Genomic DNA, 15,324 nt, shown 5'->3' with positions numbered 1-15,324 from the left:
AAAGTTTGTAGGAAAAGGCAAGAACATGGAGTTGAGTGTGATTGGATTAGCCATAAGCTTATTGAATGGCAGATCAGGGTTGATGGGCTGAATTGTCTATTCTGCTCTGATGCCTTATGTTCTATGACCCATAACTAGCTATGGTCAACAGTGTTGGGCGACAGTATGATATGGTTAGCACTGGGTCAAGAACAGTGGTATGGCAGAGTGAGAATTAATCAGCAGAAAGACATAGTCAGTAGAGAGACAATGGTCAACAATGAACAGTGGTTGGCAGTGTGTAATTGCAAGGAGATATTAATGGTTGATAGTGAGTTCACAGAATCATAGAATCATACAGTACAAAAGGAGCCCTTTCGAGTCTTTACTGCTAAACACAGATGAATGTTTACACTAGTCCTATTTTCCCACGCCTGGCCCATAGCCTTGAATATTCTGACACTCAGCTGTTCATCGGAGTATCTTTGAATGACTGTGAGGTTTCATACCTCAACTATTGTCCTACACAGTGCCCTTTCTCTCTGGGTGAAAAGGTCTTTTATCAAACATCCTCTAATCCCTTCACTTTAAAATCATGTCCCCTTGTTACTGACATTCAACTGAGGGGAACAGCTGCTGTCTATTCACCCTATCCAAGCCCTTCATAATCTTGTACACTTCTGTCAAGTTCTCCCTGGATCTTGCTGCTTTAAAGAAAACAACCCAAGCTTATTCAGTCTCCCTTTGCAGCTAAGCTACTCCATTCCAGCTAACATCCTGCTGAATCTCCTCTGCACCTCCTCCAATGTATTCACATCCTTCCTATAGTGTGGTACTCCAGCTATGGCCTAACCAAAGTTCTGTACAGCTCCAACATGACCTCCCTGCTGATATAATCTATGCCGATCTATGATTGATAAAGCCAAGCATCCCTATGCTTTCTTGACTATGTTATTAATCTGCTACCTTTCTTGATCGGTGGAACAGCGTCCCAAGATCCTTCTGCTTCTCTAAGCTTCCTAGTGTAATGCTATTCATTAAGTGCTCCCTTGTCTTGTTCCCTCTTCCAAATTTTACATTTACCAGGGTTCATTATTATCTGCCACTGATCTGGCCAATCCTTTTATGTCCTCCTGTAACCTAACATCTTCCTCCTCACTGTCAAAAACCCAGTCAATGTTTGTGTCATCCTCAAACATAATTATCATTCCCCCACATTCTCATTTACATCATTGATGAGTATCACAAAAAATAAGGGACCCAACACCAATCCCTGTGGTAAGCTACTGCACACCAGGCACTAGCCACACAAACATTCTTCTACCACTAACACCTGTCTCCTGTCACTAAACCAATTTGGATCCAATTTGCTAAGTTATCCTGGATCCCATGATTTTTTACCTTCTTTATAACTTTCCCATGTGGGGCCTTGCTAAAAACCTTGCTGCAATCTATATAAGCTATATCAACTGCACTATCTTCATCCATACACTTGATCACTTCCTCAAAAAAGTAAACCAGATTTGTTAGGTATGACTTCCCTCTAACAAAGCAATGCTGATAATCCCATCAAATCTTACCATCCTAAATGGAGATTAATTTTCTTCTACACTATTTTCTTCAATAATTTCATTACCACTAATATTAGACTCACTGGTCTGTAGTTCCCTGTTCTATTCCTTCTTGTAACATGGAACAACATTTTCTATCCTCTAGATTTCTAGCACCTATCCTGTGGCCAGAAACCATATGGACATTTAGATAAGGGGTTCTGTAATGTCTTCCATTGTCTCGAACAACAGCCTGGGATACAATTCATCTGGATATCGGGGGGGTTGCCCACTTTTAAATCTTTCACAACTTCCAATACCTTCTCACTTCCTATATCAATCTGCTCAAGAACTTTACAGCCCATCTTCTCGAAATCTGAACTTACAACTTCCTTTTCCAGAATAAAAACAGTTGTGAAATATTCATTTAATACTCTACCACTGTCCTCTGACTTTGCACTTTGAAGAAGGATTGCTCCTTTGGTCAATACAACTTTGGTCCATAGGCCATACACTTCCCCAGGTTATTCTCTTTCTGATGATATGCTTGTAAAGCATCTTTGCAATCTGCCTGATGTTGCTTGCCAGCATTTTCTCCTGGTCACTCTTTGCTTTTTTGATTGCTTTCTTGAGATCCATCCTGCACTTTCTATACTCCTATTCTATCAGCAGTACTGTAATACAATAAACAATGATGTATGGTCAGCAGTAAGGAATGGCCAGCAGTGAGGGATGGCCAGTCATGAGGGATGGCCAGCAGTGAGGGATGGCCAGCAGTGAGGGATGGCCAGTAGTGAGGGATGGCCAGTAGTGAGGGATGGCCGGTAGTGAGAGATGGCCAGCAGTGAGAGATGGCCAGCAGTGAAGGATGGCCAGCAGTGAAGGATGGCCAGCAGTGAGATGGCCAGCAGTGAAAGATGGCCAGCAGTGAGGGATGGCCAGCGTTCGTGATGTGGAGATATTGAGTATGATCAGCAGTGTTGTTTGGGGTGATATGGAGGTAATGAGTATGATCAGCACTGTGGATTGGAGTGATATGATGGTATTGAATATGATCAGTAGGGTGGAAATGTCAGCAGTGAGGCACAGTCAGCTGTATGGGATGGTTAGCATATGAACATACAACTCAGCACTGATGCAGTCTACTCAGACCCTCTAACCCTGCTTATCCATTCGATAAACAGCATGGCTGATTTGTTTGTAGCCTTAAGTCCATCGCTCTCCATGATAATATTTCACCTCCTTGATTAACATGAATCTTAAAAAGATTCAAGGACTCTGCTTCCCCCACCTTTTTAGGGAGTGAGTTCCAAACACCCATGGCCCACTTTGAGGAAATTTCATCTAATCTCTATTTTGGATACATATCCCTGATTTTTAATCAATGGCCCCTAGTCCTTGATTTTACGAAAAGAGGTCACATCATTTCTACATCCATCCTGGCAAGATCCTTCAGGATTTTATACTTTTCACACAAGTTGATTTTTAACTCTCCTAAATTCCATCAGATACAAGGTGTGCCTGTCCCATATTTCCTCCTAGGAAAACCCCCACATTCCAGATATGTGTCAACTAAACCTTCTCTGAACCACCTCCAATGCATTTACATTCTTCCTTTAGGAAGGTGACCAATACGGTACACAATACTTCCAGATGCCATTATACCCATGAGCTTAAGCATAATCTCCTGACTTTGTTGTGTTCTATCACCTTGTGGTTAAATATAACACTCTTTCAGCTTTCAGAACAGGAGAATATGGCCAACAGATGGGATGGTCAGCTCTGTAGGATAGCTGACAGTAAGAGTAAGGCAGCAGCGAGATATGCTCAGTAGTCTGGTATAGTCAGCATTGACTTGGGGTGGTACAGTGGCCCAGTGGCTAGCACTGCTGCTTCACAGTGCCAGGGTCCTGTGTTCAATCCCAGCCTCGGGTGATTCTCTACGTGGAGTTTGTACATTCTCCCCGATTCTGCATGAGTTTTGTCCCTCTGTCCAAAGATGTGCAGGCTAGGTGGAATGGCCATGCGAAATTGCCTATAGTATCCAGAGATGTATAGGCTAGGTGGATTAGCCATAGGAAATGTAGGATGACAAGGATGTGGTGGGCCTGGGTATGGACTGTATGTGGTGAATGGCTTGCTTTCATGAGTAGGGATTGTATGATTGATACTAGGGCAGTGGTATTTTGTCAATGATATGATATTGTGAGCAGTGTGGAATGGTCAACAGCGAGATACATTCACCAGTAAAACACATCCAACATTGAGGAATGATCAATGATGTGATATAGACAGCAGTGAGAACTAGTGTGTATTATGAAGTGAGAAAGAATCTCATGGCATGTGTGATAATGGTCAGCAGTGAGGAAAAGGACTGTACAATAGCCACTTGTGTGGTACATTCAGTAGTGTTTTTTAATTCACTGGTGAGATATGGCAATTGCTGGCCTGACCAGCATTATTGTCCATCCCTAGTTGCCCTTTGAGAAGATGCTAGTGAGCTGCATACTTGAACAGCTGCAGTCCATGTGCTGTGGGTTGACCCACAATGCCTTCGGGTGGAAATCCCAGGATTTTGACCCAGCGACAGTGAAGGAATGGCAATATATTTCCAATTCGGATGGTGAATGGCTTAGAGTGGGATTTATACATGCTCGTGTTCCCATGTATTTGCTGCCCTTGTCCTTCAGATGGTGGAGGCCATGGGGCTGAAAGGTGCTGACTGAGGATCTTTGGTGAATTTCTGCAGTGCATCTTATAAATAATATACATTGCTGCTACTGAGTGTCATTGGTGGCGCGAGTGGGTGTTTGTGGGATGAGGTGCCAATCAACAGGCTGCCTTGTCTTGAAAAGTATCAAGCTTCTTGAGTGTTGTTGGAGCTGCCACCATTGAGGCCAATGGAGAGTATTCCATCACACTCCTTACTTGTGCCTTGTACATAGTGGACAGATTTCAGGGAGCCAAGAGGTGTGTTACTCACCGCAGTGTCCTAGCCTCTAACCTGGTCTCATAGCCAATCAATTAATATTGCAAGGCCAGTTGTGTTTCTAGTTAATGATAACCCTGAGGTTGTTGAGAGTGAAGGATTCAGTGATGATAACACCATTGAATGTGGATTGGATTGTGGCTGGGGAATGTGGTTGGATTGTCTCTTATTGCACATGGTTATTGCCTGGTATTTGTGTAGCACAAATATTATTTGCCACTTTTCAGCCCGATCCTGGATATTGTCCAGATCTAGTTACACTTGAACATGGGCTAGTCAGTATCTGAGAAGCTGCAAATGATGCCAAACATTGTGCAATCATTCTGACCACTGGTTAGGCCTAGGATACTACCGTGAGGACCTTCTGTAGAGATGTCCTTGAGCTGAGATGGCTGACTTCCAAAACACAACCATCTTCTTATGCACCAGTTATGATCCAATCAGTGGAAAGTTTGGCCCTGTTAACCATTGATTCCTTAATGCTCCTTAATGCAACATGGGGTCAAACGCAGCCTTGATGTTAAGAGCTGTCACTCCCACCTTACCTCTTGAATTCACTTCTTTTGTCCGTGCTTGAACCAAGGCTGGAATGAGGTCAGGAGGTAAGTAGTCCTGGCAGAGCCCAAACTGGGTGTCCCTGAGCAGGCTATTGCTGAGCAGATGCTGCTTGATAGCCCTGTCAATGATACGTCCCATCACTTTCCTGATGGTCAAGGGTGGACTGATGGGGCAGTAATTAGTCGTATAGGATTTGTTCTGTTCTTTGTGTACTGGACATACTTGAGCAATTTTCCATACTGTCAGGTAGATGCCAGTGTTGAAACAGTACTGGAACAGTTTGACTAGGGGAGCAGCGCCTTCTGGTGTATAATACTATTGCCAGAATACTTTTAAGACTCACAACCTTTGCACTATCCAGTGATTCCAACTGTTTCTTGATAGCGTGTAGAGTGAACTGAATTGGCTGGAGAATGGTATCTGTGATGTTGAGGACGACTGAAGGAGGGTGAGATGGATTATCTATTCGGTGCTTCCGGCTGTGAAAGTTTCAGCCCTTATCTTTTGCACTGATGTTCTGGGTTCTTCCATCATTGAGGATGGGAATATTTATGGAGCATCCTCCTCCAGGGAGTTGTTTAATTATGCACCACCATTCACAACTGGATGTGGCAGGACTGCAGAGCTTAGATCTAATCCATTGGTTGCAGAATCACTTGGCTCTGTCCGTCACTTGCTGCTTATGCTGTTTGGCATGCAAGTAGTCCTGTTCGGTAGCTTCACACCTCATTTTTAGGTACCCCTGCTGCTGCTCCTGTCTTGCCCTCCTGCACTCTCTATTGAACCAGAGTTTGTGGGGGCTATGCTGGGCCATGAGGATACAAAATGTAATGGAGTATCATTCAGCTGCAGTTGATTGCCCGCAGTTCCCCAGGGAAGCCCAGTCCTGAGTTGCAACAGCAGTTCTAAGTCTGTTCAATTTAGCACAGTGATAGTGCCACACAACATGAGGGGTGTTATTCTCAGTGTAAGCACGGGACTTCATCTCCATAACTACTACCAAAGCATGCATGGACAGATGCATCTGCACCTGGTAGCTTGATAAGGATGAGGTCAAGTATGTTTTTGCTTCCCGTTGGTCCCTTCACCACCTGCCACAGACCCAGTCTAGCAGTTACATCCCTTCAGATCCGACGAGCTTGATCAGTCATGCTGTTGCTAAGCCCCGCTCGGTGGTGGACATTGAAATCCACCACCCAGAGTACATTTTGTGCCCTAGCCACGCTCAGAGCTTCCTCCAAGTGTTATTCAACATGGAGGAGTACCGATTCATCAGCTGAGCGAGGATGGTACATGGTAATCAGCAGGAGGTTTCTTTGCCCATGTTTAACCTGAAGCCACGAGACCTCAGGATGTCCATTGTCAATGTTGAAGAATCCCAAAGCAACTCTTGATTGTATACCACTGCTCTGCCATCTCAGCTAGGCTCATCCTGCTGATGAGACAGGACATATCTAGGGATGGTGATGGTAGTGAGGGGGACATTGTCCATAAAGTATGATTCCTTGAGTATGACTGTATCAGGTTGTTGCTTGACTAAGTCTGTAAGACAGCTCTCCACAGTTTTGGCACTAGCTCCCAGACATTAATGAGGAGGACTTGCAGGATTGACAGGGCTGTTTCTGCCTTGTGGTTTTCCAGTGCCCAGGTCGATGTCATGTGGTCAGCCCAGTTTCATTTCTTTGTTGAGACCTTGTAGTAATTGATACAACTATTTGGCTATTTCTGAGTCATCCAAATTGCTGTGGGCCTGGAGTCACATGTCTGGACAGGATGGAAGATTTCCTTCCCTGCATGACATTAGTGAACCAAATAGGTTCTCCCCAAAATTGACAATGATTCTTAATTCCACATATTCTTACTCAATTCAGATCTGCAGTGGCGGGATTTGAACCAAGGCCCCCAGAACATTAGGTTGGTTACTGGACCAAAGCCTGCCAATAATACCACTAGGCCATTGCCTATGGGATAGTCTGTAAGAGAGATGGATCGTGGTGGGATGGGTAGTGGAGGGGAGATAGATCATGGAATGAATGGTGACTGGTGAGAGATATAGGCAGCAGTGTGGGATTAACAGAGGCGTGTAAAGGAAAGTGATGCAGATGGGCAGTTGTGAGGAATGATCACCAGTTTGAGATGCTCAGTGGTGGTGGACAATCAGTGATGATTGACAGTTATTGATGAGTGTTAGTCAGTAGATTGCAGCAGACAGTTATATGGGTTGGATAATGATATGGGATGAATAGTGATGCAGTTTAGATGGTCACAGGCATAGGGTTGTGGCATGGGATGTCGTGGAAGATAGCGCCAGATGAACAGTAGAGTCAGGTGTCCAGCATGTGAGATGGACAGTTGACATGTGGTTACTCCTGAGGAATGGTCAATGAAGGTTTGCACGGTGTCTTGTGCAAGAATAGTGGTAGGACCTTCATCAGTGCTGTGAGATAGAAAGATGTATCAGGTGGTCAGTGGAGAGGAAGGCAAGTGTTTGAGATGGAAGTTTGAGTGGCGTGGTCAGTGGTGTGGGACAGTCAGAAGTGCAGGTGCATAGTTCTGTGGGACAGTGAGGAAAGTGTAATGACCTGTGTCATGGGTTGGGCAATGGTGTGGGTTTGATGGTGGAGACATGGTCAACAATGATGGATTTTCCATGGTGTGGGATGGTCATAGATGAGAGATGGTCATTGGCGAGTGACAGTCAGTGACAAGGGATGGTGAGTCATGATGGATGGAGTGGTAAGAGATGGATAATGGTGTGGGATTGTCAGTTGTTTGGCTTGTCATTTAGTTTGTCAGTAGTATGGCATTGGCAGTGGTGTGGGATGGCCAGTGGTCTGAGATGGGCAGTGATGGGGATGGTGGGAATGGACAATGGTATGGAATGGTCCACATTAGCTACATAATCAGAAAAGGCTAACAGAATGATTCAGTCAATGCATCTTTGACCACAATATGAAACTGAGTTCGACTTGAACAAAAAGTTGCATTTCTGATCATTTTGAGAGGGCAGGGACAGAAGCAGACAGAATTGAAAGAGTACAATCGATCTTGTACATCACACAGAACAATACTTAATGTAAATTACTTTGAGATCTGTTCTCACCATTGCAGTCTATCAACAAATAAAACAGCATGATGTACAAACGCTTCACTGGCCCAGCAAACATCATTTCCATCAGTGCCTCCAATCCACTTTAGAATCCAATGGAACCTTGACTTAGACTTATTTGTGTCAATTTTGTTGGCGATTGATTGTAAAGAACGCACAATTCTGACAGGTTTGAAGAAAAGAACAACGTTATTACTTTTCATCTATCTGTCTGCATTGAATGGTGGTAAACTTAGACAGGGATACTGTGAGAGAGAGAGTTATATCCACAAAATGGTTACCACACATTCCTTATTCAGTTCCTTGATGTAAATGACACAGAATTTTGGACAATGCATACAACAGGCAGCTGACAATACACAACTAGTTTAGTGCCTCTCGCAAACTTACCCCAAAGTTCCCGCAAATGAAATCCACGTCAGTGAGTTAAAATGCTCAGGTGTCTCTTTATGGATTGCAAAGGATTTTGGAATTGGAAAGAGAGTGTAAAATGTATGGGACTATGTGGGCTGTGACAGGGTCGGTGCTGAGGGAGTGCTGCTCTGTCAAGAAGCAGGTACTAAGAGAGTGTTGCACTGTCAGAGGGTCAGTACTGAGGGAGTTCTGCAGTGTCAGAGGGTCAGTACTGAGGGAGTGCCGCACTGTCAGAGAGTCAGTACTGAGGGAGTTCTGCAGTGTCAGAGGGTCAGTACTGAGGGAGTGCCGCACTGTCAGAGGGTCAGTACTGAGGGGGTTCTGCAATGTCAGAGGGTCAGTACTGAGGGAGTGCTGAGAGAGTGGGTCAGGACTGGTGCTCAGAATTGAGTGAGTGCCGGCCTGTCAGAGGGTCAGTGCTAATGGAGCAGTGCATACTCAGGGTTCTGCACTGAGGGCATGCTGCCCTGCCAGAGGATCAGACTGGATGGAGTCATGCAGGGAGTACTGTCAGAGGCTTGGTACTGAGGAGTGCTTATCTGCCAGATGGTCAACGCTGAGGAAATGCTGCTCTGTAACAGAGTAAGTCAGGGAGTGTTGCTATTATCAGTCCATAAATGTGCAGGTTAGGTGGATTGGCCATGCTAATTTTCCATGGTGTTTAGGGATATGTAGATTAGGTGTGTTAGCTATGAGAAATACATGAATAGGGTTAGGGGATAGGTCTGAATGGGATGGTCTGCAGAAGGTCTGTGTGGATGTGCTGGGCCAAATGGCCTGTTTCCACACTGTGGAGACATTATGAAATACTGAACTGTCAGTGCGTCAGCACTGAGGGAGTTCTGCACTGTGAGAGGGTCAGTACGGAGGGAGTGCCGCACTCTCAGGGGGTCTGTACTGAGGGAGTGCCGCGCTGTCAGAGGGTCTGTACTGTGGGAGTGCCGCACTGTCAGAGTGTCAGTACTGAGGGAGTGCCACACTGTCAGGGGGTCTGTACTGAGGGAGTGCCTCACTGTCAGAGGGTCAGTACTGTGGGAGTGCCGCACTGTCAGACGGTCAGCACTGAGGGAGTGCCGTATGTCAGAGGGTCAGTACAGAGAGAGTGCTGAACTGTCAGACGGTCAGTACTGAGGGAGTGCAGCACTCTCTGAGGGTTAGTACTGAGGGAGGTGTGCACTGTCAGAGGGTCAGTACTGAGGGAGTGCCTCACTGTCAGAGGGTCAGTACTGTGGGAGTGCCGCACTGTGAGACGGTCAGTACTGAGGGAGTGCCGTATGTCAGAGGGTCAGTACAGAGAGAGTGCTGCACTGTCAGAGGGTCAGTACTGAGGGGGTGGCTCACTGTCAGACGGTCCGTACTGAGGGGGTGGCTGACTGTCAAAAGGTCAGTACTGAGGGAGTTCTGCAGTGTCAGAGGGTCAGTACTGAGGGAGTGCCGCACTGTCAGAGGGTCAGTACTGAGGGGGTTCTGCAATGTCAGAGGGTCAGTACTGAGGGAGTGCTGAGAGAGTGGGTCAGGACTGGTGCTCAGAATTGAGCGAGTGCCGGCCTGTCAGAGGGTCAGTGCTAATGGAGCAGTGTATACTCAGGGTTCTGCACTGAGGGCATGCTGCCTTGCCAGAGGATCAGACTGGATGGAGTCATGCAGGGAGTACTGTCAGAGGCTTGGTACTGAGGAGTGCTTATCTGCCAGATGGTCAACGCTGAGGAAATGCTGCTCTGTAACAGAGTAAGTCAGGGAGTGTTGCTATTATCAGTCCATAAATGTGCAGGTTAGGTGGATTGGCCATGCTAATTTTCCATGGTGTTTAGGGATATGTAGATTAGGTGTGTTAGCTATGAGAAATACATGAATAGGGTTAGGGGATAGGTCTGAATGGGATGGTCTGCGGAAGGTCTGTGTGGATGTGCTGGACCAAATGGCCTGTTTCCACACTGTGGAGACATTATGAAATACTGAACTGTCAGCGCGTCAGCACTGAGGGAGTTCTGCACTGTGAGAGGGTCAGTATGGAGGGAGTGCCGCACTCTCAGGGGGTCTGTACTGAGGGAGTGCCGCACTGTCAGAGGGTCTTTACTGTGGGAGTGCCGCACTGTCAGAGTGTCAGTACTGAGGGAGTGCCGTATGTCAGAGGGTCAGTACAGAGAGAGTGCTGCACTGTCAGACGGTCAGTACTGAGGGAGTGCAGCACTCTCTGAGGGTTAGTACTGAGGGAGGTGTGCACTGTCAGAGGGTCAGTACTGAGGGAGTGCCTCACTGTCAGAGGGTCAGTACTGTGGGAGTGCCGCACTGTCAGACGGTCAGTACTGAGGAAGTGCCGTATGTCAGAGGGTCAGTACTGAGGGAGTGCTGCACTGTCAGAGGGTCAGTACTGAGGGGGTGGCTCACTGTCAGACGGTCCGTACTGAGGGGGTGGCTGACTGTCAAAAGGTCAGTACTGAGGGGGTTCTGCACTGTTGGAAGTCAGTACTGAGGGAGGTGTGCACTGTCAGAGGGTCAGTACTGAGGGAGTGCTGCACTGTCAGAGTGTCAGTACTGAGGGAGTGCTGCACTGTCAGAGGGTCAGTACTGAGGGAGTGCCGCACTGTCAGAGGGTCAGCACTGAGGTAGTGCCGCACTGTCAGAGGGTCAGTACTGAAGGAGTGCTGCACTGTCAGAGGGTCAGTACTGAAGGAGTGCCGCACTGTCAGATGGTCAGTACTCTGGGTGTGCCGCACTGTCAGAGGGTCAGCACTGAGGGAGTGCCACACTGTCAGAGGGTCAGTACTGAGGGAGTGCCGCACTGTCAGATGGTCAGTACTCTGGGTGTGCCGCACTGTCAGAGGGTCAGTACTGAGGGAGTGCAGCACTGTCAGAGGGTCAGTACTGAAGGAGTGCTGCACTGTCAGAGGGTCAGTACTGAGGGAGTGCCGCACTGTCAGAGGGTCAGTACTGAAGGAGTGCTGCACTGTCAGATGGTCAGTACTCTGGGTGTGCCGCACTGTCAGAGGGTCAGCACTGAGGGAGTGCCACACTGTCAGAGGGTCAGTACTGAGGGAGTGCTGCACTGTCATAGGGTCAGTACTGAGGGAGTGCTGCACTGTCAGAGGGTCAGTACTGTGGGAGTGCTGCACTGTCAGAGGGTCAGTACTGAGGGAGTGCCGCACTGTCAGGGGATCAGTACTGAGGGAGTGCTGCACTGTCAGAGGGTCCGTACTGAAGGAGTGCCGCACTGTCAGAGGGTCAGTACTGAGGGAGTGCAGCACTGTCAGAGGGTCAGTACTGAGGGAGTGCCGCACTGTCAGAGGGTCAGTACTGAGGGAGTGCCGCACTGTCAGAGGGTCAGTACTGAGGGAGTGCAGCACTGTCAGAGGGTCAGTACTGAGGGAGTGCAGCACTGTCAGAGGGTCAGTACTGAGGTAGTGCCGCACTGTCAGAGGGTCAGTACTGAGTGAGTGCTGCACTGTCATAGGGTCAGTACTGAGGGAGTGCCGCACTGTCAGAGGGTCAGTACTGAGGGAGTGCTGCACTGTCAGAGGGTCCGTACTGAAGGAGTGCCGCACTGTCAGAGGGTCAGTACTGAGGGAGTGCAGCACTGTCAGAGGGTCAGTACTGAGGGAGTGCAGCACTGTCAGAGGGTCAGTACTGAAGGAGTGCCGCACTGTCAGAGGGTCAGTACTGAGGGAGTGCTGCACTGTCAGAGGGTCAGTACTGAAGGAGTGCCGCACTGTCAGAGGGTCAGTACTGAGGGAGTGCAGCACTGTCAGAGGGTCAGTACTGAGGGAGTGCAGCACTGTCAGAGGGTCAGTACTGAAGGAGTGCCGCACTGTCAGAGGGTCAGTACTGAGGGAGTGCCGCACTGTCAGAGGGTCAGTACTGAGGGAGTGCAGCACTGTCAGAGGGTCAGTACTGAGGGAGTGCTGCACTGTCAGAGGGTCAGTACTGAGGGAGTGCCGCACTGTCAGAGGGTCAGTACTGAGGGAGTGCCGCACTGTCAGAGGTTGAATACTGAGGGAGTGCCACACTGTCAGAGGGTCAGTACTGAGGGAGTGTCACACTGTCAGAGGGTCAGTATTGAGGGAGTGCCACACTGTCAGAGGGTCAGTACTGAGGGAGTGCCGCACTGTCAGAGGGTCAGTATTGAGGGAGTGCCGCACTGTCAGAGTGTCAGTACTGAGGGAGTGCCGCACTGTCAGAGGGTCAGTGCTGAGGGAGTGCCACACTGTCAGAGGGTCAGTACTGAGGGAGTGCCGCACTGTCAGAGGGTCAGTACTGAGGGAGTGTCACACTGTCAGAGGGTCAGTACTGAGGGAGTGCTGCACTGTCAGAGGGTCAGTGCTGAGGGAGTGCCACACTGTTAGAAGGTCAGTACTGAGGGAGTGCTGCACTGTCAGAGATGTTACCTTTCAGATGAGAACTTAAACTTGTACCTCTGTTGAATTCAAGAAAGAAAGATTCCCAAGACAGCATTTTAATATACTCTATTTAGGTTTCTCCCTGGCATCCGAGCCAATGTGCAAAATAAAATAATCAGGGGCACTTTGATTAACATCACAAAGCAAGGCAGTTTCTGGTTATGGTTACATTGCTGCTTGTGGGATATTGCTGTGCAGGCATTGGCTGCTGTGTTTTCTATGTTTAAACAGTGTGTGTGCTTCACAAGTCCTTACTTGGCTGCAAAGTGCTTTGTGTTGTCTGGTGGTTGTGAAAGGCATTGCATAAATGCAAGCCTTTGTCTCTTCCCTTTATTGGGTGCTTCAAGCTGATTTTGGACTATCTCATATCAAAGTTTCCTGTGAAGATCAAAGATGTTGGAACCCTTCAGAGCAGGCAGGATTGCTGCAGGTTGCAGGATTGCAAACAGCTGGTAACACTTTTGTCAATTTCTTGAAACCAGGCAGGCAAACAAAATAAAATAATCAGTGGTACCTACACAAGTGGGCTGGAGCCAGAATTTGTGAAAACACCTTTTTTTAAACCACCGGTCACATATTTTCTACTCAAGTATAAACTCATCACAAATAATAACTTGTTAATCACAACACAGAACAGAGCATTTGTCTGTAACAGGGTCTTCTGGTCTGCACAGATCTCTTCCCCGCTGCTCCCCACCAATCCTCCACTTTTTCATCTCACCCCAGTAACACACACATTCTTTATTTTACCTTCCTACCTCATGCTTTGACCAGCTTCCCCTTTAAAGCAATTACTCATAGCAGTAATTTCCATTTTCTCACCAACCTCTAAATAGATATGTTTCGTCATAAATCTCTCCTGGGTTTAGTTGTGATGTTCTGATATTTATTGCCCCTAATTTTAGACTCTAACATGACTGGGGATATCTCTGTAGACTCTCCCTCCAAACCATCTAATAATCTTAAAGCCCTCTGCCAGGTAACCCATCCTCTTCAGATTTTTCCTGCTAATTATTGCTTTGATCCCATTTGTATGGCCTTGAAAACCTGTGTGGCTCCTTTTCACGATTTCGGTAACTGTACCTCCAGATTACTTATTTGTCTGACCCACTTTGGAGTTATTGTGTGTCCCCTTTGTTTTATTGCAATCTTATGTGCTCCTTTAGTCTTCGAATTGGAATATATCTATCATACCAACTCTCAGATACCCATACTGCAGAACCACTGCCCTCGCATACCCATTCAGAAAGTTTTTTTTTAACGTGTGTACACCTACAAATGTATGCGCATATAAACATTACAATTAAATTGCAGATCAACTTTCCTGGGTTCACATACACTGTCACTTTTGACAAACTGAAGCAAGCATCCAAAAATAAGATAGTTCTACATGACTAGCTGCGAACTCACAAATGTCTGCTGCATTCTGCTCCTCCAACAGTGAACGTTACATGATCTCTTTGAGTCAGAAATTCTGTCTGTCACTCCAACACAAACCTCAGTGCAGCTTGCAGAGATAGGATATCCTCCTTCTTTATAGTCTCTCACTCTCCCGCAGACTCTCTGCTTTATATATCATGCTTTGCCTTTGATCTGCCTGGAGGTTACCAACGTGGTCATGTGGAATCTCAAACACTTGCTTTTCGACAGTCTCTCATTCGCTCATCCGTGTTCCCGTTAATGTCTGTCCAAAGTTAATGGAGTGCGTCTCACAGAGAGTGTTCTTCACACCCACTGAACGTGACCCTTGGTTCTGCAAGTACATCGCAGCAGTTTGAGGATCGAGAGCTGGTGTACAGCAGTCATGGGTCGCTGGTGTTGACTCGCCTCCTGTCTCCAAATTGTCTGCAGTTTGCCTCTATTTTTAATTAATGAAGTATCTTGTGTCACAGATCTCTGCTACCAGGTTATTCAAGAAATTGTGTTCCCATGCGGGAAGCGGGATTGCGATTTGGTTGCATTGAATCCCTGGGAAATACAATGTAACAGAACCTAATGCCATTCACCCAGGGTTGCTGTGAATCTCCTACTACCTTCTGCTGCGTCGGAAGTGAACCTTCAACCCCATCAGATACCACCCAATTTGCCTGCTGCTGTACAGTTAGCATCAGCTGATGCTGAGAGCCAAATACCAATAATGTACATTTATATGGCACCTTTTAAAATACAAGTCACAATCATCTTCAGCCAGAAGGGCCCAAATGGTTGATCCATCTTGGCCTCCTCCTAAGGTCACCAACATCGCAGCCAAATTGATTTACTCCACATGATATCAAGAAGTGGCTGAAGACACAAGATATTTCAGTAGCTATGGGGCTTGACCATATTCTG

General features: G+C 47.0%; 1 protein-coding gene across 1 annotated transcript in view; it reads right to left on the bottom strand.

Moving 5' to 3' along the window:
- Window positions 1-14,737, bottom strand: part of LOC125467729 (IgGFc-binding protein-like) — a 61,586-nt gene extending 46,849 nt beyond the window's left edge. The window contains exons 1-2 of the mRNA XM_048563889.2: window positions 14,404-14,737; window positions 8,180-8,347 (exon numbers count right to left, since the gene is read on the bottom strand). Of these exons, the coding sequence (XP_048419846.1) occupies window positions 8,180-8,252 (73 nt within the window). The 5' untranslated portion in view covers window positions 8,253-8,347; window positions 14,404-14,737. The remainder of the gene's footprint in view (window positions 1-8,179; window positions 8,348-14,403) is intronic.
- Between the last annotated feature and the right edge of the window lie 587 nt (window positions 14,738-15,324).

Source organism: Stegostoma tigrinum, chromosome 34 (assembly GCF_030684315.1).
Source record: "Stegostoma tigrinum isolate sSteTig4 chromosome 34, sSteTig4.hap1, whole genome shotgun sequence".
Lineage (NCBI taxonomy): Eukaryota > Metazoa > Chordata > Chondrichthyes > Orectolobiformes > Stegostomatidae > Stegostoma > Stegostoma tigrinum.
Note: the sequence above shows the minus strand (reverse complement) of the source record. Positions and strands in the feature narration are given on the sequence as shown.